This window comes from Diorhabda carinulata, chromosome 3, assembly GCF_026250575.1.
Source record: "Diorhabda carinulata isolate Delta chromosome 3, icDioCari1.1, whole genome shotgun sequence".
In the NCBI taxonomy this organism is placed as follows: domain Eukaryota; kingdom Metazoa; phylum Arthropoda; class Insecta; order Coleoptera; family Chrysomelidae; genus Diorhabda; species Diorhabda carinulata.
Window position 1 is genome coordinate 18,574,341 of NC_079462.1, and position 8,785 is coordinate 18,583,125.

Here is an 8,785-nt window from a genome sequence, read left to right on the forward strand (position 1 = left end):
ATGGGAATATATAATATAACCTGGCATCTGTTGTTGTCCATTTGTCATCTGTATTGTGGAGGATACGTAAATGGTTACAGTTCCAAGCTTCATTGAGGATACAATAGTAGTGAAGTTATTTGTTTGTGAAATAAATGTAGGCTCTGGTTTTGTGTCAACGTAGTCGGATCGAAATTCACCTCTGTCTCATAGACACCATTGACGATTGTTAGCACATCACAAAAAAACTTTCTCAGCTAGGACAGTTTTCTTTAATTCTAGCTGCGATAACGGATCACCGACGTTTATCGTTCGAAATTCTTTTCAGTATGAATATTGTAAAATGCACAACTAATTAACTATAAAAATAATTATTTCCAGCACGTTTTTTTAAATAATGTATGCATTCCCATACATAATTTTCACAATAGAATATATATATATATATATATATATATATATATATATATATATACACTCAAGAATTCTATACATTTCTATGTAGATATAGGAAATAACAGCACATAGAGTCAGCATGAAATACTTGAAGTTATTGTTTCTAGTTTCTTCATATATTTTTGTTGAAACAACCAACATTTATAAAGACGAAACAGGCACTATAAATTATTATATTGATTTGATGAAGAATGGTGTTAGAGAATCCAATAATTACGTATTTCCTACAGATGCACGTATGTACGAGCCTGCAGATAATGTTGTAAACGGTAAGAATATTTTTTATATGAATTTTTGAGAACTGGTATAGTCCGCTTATATTATTTATCGATAACTATTTATCGATAACAGTAAAGACATTTCTTACTATTGTCAATTGAATAATATTGATAATTCCATGGAATAATATTATTCAATAGTCATATCAAAAGCGACGTTAAAATTTTAATCATATTTCATCATTTTACTATGACAAGTATACTTGTTGTTGATAAAGTCGAAATGAGAGGCAGTATTTCTTCTAACATACTAGAGTTTTGTTTCTGAGCTATACCAATGACGCCATGGTATGTGCCGATAATGAAGATGATCTTCAAAGATCAATAAATATTTTTAATCTCACAGTACAATCTTAATAGTATAGTATGACTATTTCGACTGAAAAATACAAATACATGACATCAAAAGAGCCCATTAGATGCAAATTAGAACTAGAAAGTCAAATAATACAACAACAGAGAATAGACGAAGTAAGAGGACATATAGCCAGAGCAAAACGGGTCGCGGGATGTCTTCAGAACGTAGTATGGCGAAACAAATGTCTAAGACAAGAAACATACGAATTTACAATCAGATCTATAATGACCTATACATCAAAAATAAGGCCAGAAATATAAAAAACGAAACAACTTTTGAAGACAATAGAAATAAAAATTCTCGGGAAAAATGCTACTAGACCGAGTTAGAAGCGAACAAATCAGACAAACCTGTGACGTAGACAGCTTTAATTAATCGGTACCACAGTGCAAAAAAATTTTAACCCACTTATAAGTCGAATGATAGACGATAGACTAGTTGAAATAGCAAGAGATAAATCTCCAATTGGAACACGGAGTAGAAGTCGACCACGAAAACGTTTAGTGACAACCTAGAGCCAGGATGAGGAAAGATATCGCAGAAGGAACGGGCGATAGACCTATTATGGACGGAAGAAGAAGATATTAGAGTTAACCGCAAGCACAACAAAAAATTCGTACATAAAAAAGCAAATAAGTTTAATATCGTATACAAGTATTCCATGAATTGCTATATAACCGAAAGCTGAAAATGTGTTAATGGTGTATTTTGGTGAATTAAACAAAAAGTAAAAGTCGTTTGAATATTCATAACCCATGTGGATAAGCATATAAATACGCAAGCGTTCCTAAACCGCCAGTTCGAGCAACAACCAGAAAACTCAAGACTTTTACACCAGAGGAACGGAAAGAATTTTTTAAAAAAGCAACAGATCATCCTTTTTTTCTGACCAAAGTTAAGTCACCAAAAGCGGAACTTTAAAATAATCTCATTAGTATCTTGCACAGGTTGTAATAATCATAGGTTTAATGGGAGTTTGCCACACGAATGAGTTATATTCTACGAAAACTGAGGATATGTAAGATTTCAATAGAACCCTTATAATCAATCTACCTATTGCTAAGACAAATACATCTAGATCGCTTACTATGTCAGGTGAATTTTACAAACTTTGCAGAAATAATTCTTCACTGTGACCCCCTCATGCCAGAACAAACAACAACCTTTTATAGTTAAATAACCAGAATGGTAAATGAACCATATAAAAGTTGTCATATATAAGTTGGCTGTATTGGTTAACAAATTGGTTTAATTCTTAACTGAAAGAAGGAATACCAATTTTTGAAACCGATAGGCACATTTTAAAACTAACATTCCTCGAGTTAGAAGAGAATTTTTTGTTAACTGCTTATCGAGGGGGCGAGAAAGATGAAAAAGTAAAATAACTGTAGAAAAAAATGGCCATTTGGCTGGTGTTTTCCAGATTATAAGAAGAAAACCTGCAACGCCGACGATCGACGAGGCGGAATTTAAAATAGAGTTTCACCTAATGGCGACGGGGGAATTGTCAAAGAAAGCAAGGTAATATTCAGAGAGATCGTCGTAGGCCGTCGCTATTAGCTGAAGGAGGAAAGGAAAGTTTCCTCTTGGGTTTTGAGGGAAGTGATTCATGGGAAGAGGAACGTGTTTTTGGCAAGAAAATTGTTTGATTCGATGGTGTGAATCCCGTAGCGGGTTTGTAGGTCATTTAGACGGCCGAAGATTTAAAAAAAAACTGAAACTTTCATTTATAATATAAATACTAGCATAACATAATTGTGATTAATATTATTATTATCTTTACATTACAATTCATATTGCTTGATATTTGTTTTATTAGAAATTTTAGCACTACTACTTGTATTTTTTGTTTTCCCACAATTTTTTGATGGTCCGCCGATCCTTTTTCATTTCAGATTATGGTACTTACGATTTTATAATCATTGGTGCAGGAGCAAGTGGTACAGTACTAGCAAATAGGTTATCGGAAATAACATCATGGAAAATTCTTTTAATAGAAGCTGGAGACTTTTCTGATGGAGGTTTTATAAACATTCCGGCTTATTTTGACTACCAGTCCAAATCCAAATACAACTGGGGCTACAAGTCGGTTCCTCAAAACAACTCGTGTCTTGGTAAGAAATGATCGTAATGTTTCCTGTATTCATTTACGGTTTATTATGTTGGGATAAATGTTATTGCATATTTACTTACTTCTAATTTATTTACATTGTAAGCTATGAACTTATATTTCAAATACATTACTCACTAATTCATATTTATAATCCAAATCAGGGAAGCAAAAGCGAAATAATTTTGCCTTGACAGGCGACGATCGAACACTTATCCTGAAAGCCGGATTGTCTTGTCTAAAAGGGGAAGTGTGGTCACGTTGAGCATGCATATCCGCTCAGTAACTTACCAAGGGGATCACGTTGTTATAAATTATATAATGATCTCGTTTGTTTCAGCTCATCTTACTAGAGATTTTTTAAAACCAACAGATTAAGATTATACCAGGATTAATTCAAAATATATTCATCTGCATTTTCTGCTATAACCAAAGGAGCAACTGGTTTTGTAACATTATGGCTATACCATTTTTATTTAGTGGATCTTCATTCCAATATAGATAAAAAAAGTTTGTTGGTGTAGCCTACCTAATAGTCGCAATCTCACTTATTCATTTCAACTCAAAAGACCATCCAAGATCACTTTTTAAGAAAGTATTATGGAAGTAGAGAAAATCTGACAATGTTTTCGTGCTATTGACGATTACGAAACCACTCTTTTATGACTCTCCCTCTTAATGGTCTTCATTGTCAACAAAAGAAGAATCTATCGAATAAAAAAGATGAAGATATAGAAAATGCAGAAATCTACTTGTATTGTGTTCCGCTAAGATTAAATACATAACAAGTGTATATGCTATTGGTAAGAATAGCAGAGGTTAATCGTTCAGAAACCTGTATTTTTACGATTTTGGGACGTTATCTCTCCATGTTCTGAGGACGAATGGTTTGTAATAGTAGCTAATAACTGATTAAAAGGAGTGGATGGTGAAAGATGGAAAGTTACATATAAATAAATGGGTAATAGAAGGTGATTGACTGGTTTCGACATGGAAATCGCCTATTTGTGTTTCATAAATGTTTGCACATACGAATGCTCTTTGACTAAAGAGTCACTTTTCATAATGACAGCACTGTCGCTACGACGGTTACATATATTGTTAGTTTACTCCATACCTTAGCCTTTTTAAAATTCTTATGCCTCTCCCCTAAATAACATACATAATTTTTAATAAAAAAAATTGAAATATTCGCTCAAGAAACTCAGTTTTCTTATTTTCGAAACTGAACTTTTGTTTTTTCATATTCCTATTTTTGTTAGAATATTATCATATTCATTTAAACAAACATGAAGTTTTTCTCATCTTATTTAGAGTGTAATTAAATTATAAATCAAAATGCTTTGATAGAATATAGAAATAAAGAAAAATCATACAAAAGAACATTCATATGGAAAATTTTGTGTCTGAACAAGAAGAATATTAACTAATAATGATTTATAATAATTAATCCGTATAAATCATTTATATAATAAAAACTATTAGAGATAAAAACCTTTTATACTAGAATCGTAAGAACTAACTAAACATTATAATTTAGTAATAATTGAAATCACGGTTGCAACATTCATGATATTAACAAAATACTGCCCGCATTATTCTTTTTTGATTGGATTTAAATTCTCATTATTAGATTTCAAATTACCTGCTGTTTTGTAAAAGATATTTTTTCAACTCCATGAAATTTACAGTCTGTTTAATATATGTAAACAGTAAATAAATAGTGTATAAATGGTATTATTTTAATGGATTTAATTCTATATCTATATCTCTTATTGCAGCGTTGTACTCACTTTTAAGGGTGAGGATGTGTAGGTTTTTTTGTACGACGGAATTGGGCACGTACCCCCAGCGTTAACTAAAATTCTCAGAATCTTATTTTGGAATCCTTGTATGATTTGTCTGGAAAGTAGATCCCCTTAGCTGAATTCCGTATGTCCAAATGGGCTTTATAGATAATGGTATTATATACTAGAATTTTATTGGTTAATGACAGCTGCGATTTTCTACCAATTAACCAGTAAAGCTCTTGAAGTCTAAGTATCAGTTGCTTTCTCTTATTGAATAGTATGTTTATACCACGTTAGTCTGCTTTCTATATGTACATCCAAGTATTTTACGCTCTCCGCTTGTGTGAGCTGGCAGTTATTCAGTATGACTGGAGGACACTGGTCTCTTCTCAGTGTAAATGTATTATGTTGAGATTTTAATTCGTTGGTTTCTATTTTCCATTTCTTCAGGCATGCTTCTATTTTATTTAGATTATTTTGTGGATTCCTGGTTGTAGTGAGACGCTAGTATTGTTGTATCATCTGCGAACGTGGAAACTGCAATTTGCATTATGGTTGGTAAGTCCGAGCTGAACAAAAGATACAGTACCGGTCCCAAAACGCATTGAATATTTGTTGTTTCTTTTATTCCTTTTCTTGTTAGCTTCTGGAGAATTCTGCCAGTTATGAGATCCTATCTTGGTGCTTTTTTAGGATTAATTTCTTTGATTTCTTGGTAACTAAAATTCTTCATAGGTTTATCCATTTGGAAAGGGGCTTCTTAGTAATTGTTCATCTCCCCCATGTCTTCTTGGTTGGTTTCACTATCAATCGGCTTAAATGATTCGATAAATGTTCGGCAAATACATCAGCTTTCTCTTTGTTGGTTCTGGCACATTTTCCGTCTTAATCTTTAATTGGTGGAGAAGGTTGTTGTGGTTTGCTTAGTTTTCTTGTGGCCCGCGACAGTGAATAGACAGTTGCTTCTGTCTGGTTTGAATTTTTAAGAAATTTGTTGAAGATAAATGATCGCTTTAATTTATTGTAGATAATCCGAAGAAATCCTGTTCCATAAGTGCTGGAAAAGGAGTAGGAGGTGGAACTTTGATTAATGATCACATATATACTCGTGGTCCACGCGAACAATACAATAATTTAGCTAAATCGATCGATGATCCATCTTGGAACTATGATAATTTACTGCAGTACTTCAAAAAAACTGAATATTTTGAATCGATCAATCCTGAAATACCAATCAATATATCGTATCATGGGAAAGTTGGTTTATTAAATAATCAAAATGCGATGTACCATGAAAAACTTGCCAAACCATTTTTTGAAGCAAACAAGGAACTGGGTTATTCCATGATAGATTACAACGGACCTGATATGATCGGAACTTCTGTCATCCAGCAATTTATCAAATTTGGTAGAAGGGAAGATTTTGGTAACGTTTTCATAACTCCTTTCCTTGGGAGGCCTAGTTTGGAAGTTACTACAAAGAGTTATGTCATAAAAATTGAAATTAATATCAAAACTAAAATAGCGGAAAGTGTTTTGTTTACTAAAAATAGAAGAATTTATCGAGCAAAAGCTTCAAAGGAGATCCTATTATCAGGCGGAACTATAGCCAGTCCAAAAATTCTCATGCTTTCTGGGATAGGACCAAAAAATCATTTAGAAGCTTTGGGCATCGATGTAATTCAAAATTTAGAAGTAGGAAGTCGATACAAAGATCACGTTTACGTATTTTTACCATTTTCTACTGATATTAAATTACTAAAGACGCCTTTTCCTGTACAAGTAGCACAATATTTACGGGGTTACGGTGATCTATCGATTGAAACTGAAACTGTGGGCTTTTTTCAAATTAATAAAAGTGGCAGTGGAATACCAGATTTTGAAATATTTTCATTTGTTGATCAAAACATAACAACGAAAATGCAACTCGAAGTTCAATCATCAAAAAGCACGAATATTTTTTATGTATTATCGTTTTTTGGCTCGAAATCAACAGGTACGCTGCGATTAAAAAGCAATAGTCCTTATGATTATCCATTAATAGACCCTAATTTACTTTCCGACGCTAAAAACGAGGACTTAGACGGCTTGTATAACAGTTTAAAATACGTTTTTAAGCTCGTGGAAAGTAAACCGTATAAACAGAGTAAATTCAAGTTTTCAGATGATCGTCCTCCGGCATGTGCAGCTTATCAATACAATTCGAAAGATTACTGGCTATGCTATTTAAAACAACGTAGTGGAGCTGGAATGCATATGACAAGTACATGTAGTATAGGTACAGATCCAAAGAAGGGGGCAGTTGTCGATACAAATTTGAAAGTATACGGAATAAAAAATCTAAGAGTTGTCGATTGCAGTGTTTTTCCTGAACCTATATTAGGACATACAACTATTCCATGCGCAACTGTAGCTGAAAAAATTAGCGACGTGATCAAAATTGATTATGGACAAATGATATATTTAGATTAAATATTATAAAAATATATATTACAACTGCTTTTTTTCTATTTTCCTTTTTTACCTGAACCTAAATTACTTTGAAATCTAATTCTACTTTCAGTGAATACATGTTGATTTCGAGAAGAAATTTTGCTATTTCTAGTTGAACATATGTATATAGTAATATTTTTTTAAAAAAAACAATGGTTTTCGACCACTGTCGTCAACGTTTAAGCTGGTGTAGAAAACATCAAACCAGGTGGCACATAACGTAATCAGCGATAAATCGTAATTCTAATTGGGTATGCTTGAGGGCAATAGGAGAAACATGTTAGCTTCTCTTTTGGAGTAATGATTTAGGAGGTTATTGCTCATGGTATCGGGATTAGTGGATTAGATATATTGGAATTAGGCTACTACTACTATACGAGGGTTGTCCATGCTTCCCTAACTCATCCTAAAGATGTCAGTAATTATCAATATAAGTTCGGGAACATGTTTACTCATGCGTTAAGAGATTCTCACTCAAATTTCAGCCATTTTGGAAGTTAGGCTTCTGTTTGACAATCATATAAGTGAGTCATTAGGAAAACTTTTCTGGAAATGGAAAGGGATACGCCTAGGCAAATGAAAGAAGACTTAGATACTGTGTACGGAGACAATGTACATTTACAACCGTAAAATTTTAGTCAGCTGAATTCAAGTCTAATACAGGCATCAGATTGTATGACAACGACCGATCGTGATGGCCAAAATATGTATACGTAAACTACTCGCACGTTGGGTTTCGTATTTGCTTACTTTGCACTAAAAACAGTAAACCAATAAGAGGAAAGTACTATGCATCATTGCTAAATCGTCATAGATAAAATTCAGAAATTGCACTTCGAATTACTTAACCACTTACCGTTTCAAGTAGAGCTGGATCGCGGCGACTTTTTCCTGTTTTCTAAGTTCCAAGTTATTCAACTAGTTAGAGCATCACTGACTAAGTGTATAAATTTAAAAGGAGACTGAGCTTAAAAGTATAAATGATTATGGGAAAAATGTCTTGTTTCTTTATTAAGACGGCCAATACCAATTGCATCCCTTATATATTATTCTTTTCTATTCTTTAGAAAATTTTATACATAATTAATGTACAATGTCGTACACCTACCTTTATTAATTATTTTATTTCTCATTTAGCTTTTCATATTGCGAAAATAAGTAAAAGCCATTCCGGCTTTCCTTTTTACTAATATAAATTGGAAAAAACGATACAAAAAAAACTTTTTAAAAGTTCGTTTAAAACTCACAGCCCTAGTAACTTGTCTGCCTGCAACAAAGTAGTGAATAGTATCAGTGCTATTGTAATTTGAATTTCGTGTAC

At 32.8% G+C, this 8,785-nt stretch overlaps 1 protein-coding gene across 1 annotated transcript; it reads left to right on the forward strand.

Annotated features, from left to right (window-relative positions):
• The first annotated feature begins 433 nt into the window (after nt 1–433).
• Nucleotides 434–7,472, forward strand: LOC130891447 (glucose dehydrogenase [FAD, quinone]-like). The gene is made up of 3 exons (XM_057796210.1): nt 434–704; nt 2,967–3,185; nt 5,999–7,472. The coding sequence occupies exons 1-3, from the start codon at nt 515–517 to the stop codon at nt 7,441–7,443; spliced, it is 1,854 nt and encodes a 617-aa protein (XP_057652193.1). The 5' UTR covers nt 434–514; the 3' UTR covers nt 7,444–7,472.
• The last annotated feature ends 1,313 nt before the right edge of the window (nt 7,473–8,785 follow it).

Bases quoted from the DNA above. Each gene is read 5' to 3' on its own strand.
- LOC130891447 (XM_057796210.1), top strand. From the start codon at position 515: ATGAAATACTTGAAGTTATTGTTTCTAGTTTCTTCATATATTTTTGTT. The intron at 705-2,966 runs GTAAGAATATTT...TTTTCATTTCAG, and splicing joins TGCAGATAATGTTGTAAACG to ATTATGGTACTTACGATTTT. The intron at 3,186-5,998 runs GTAAGAAATGAT...AATTTATTGTAG, and splicing joins TCAAAACAACTCGTGTCTTG to ATAATCCGAAGAAATCCTGT.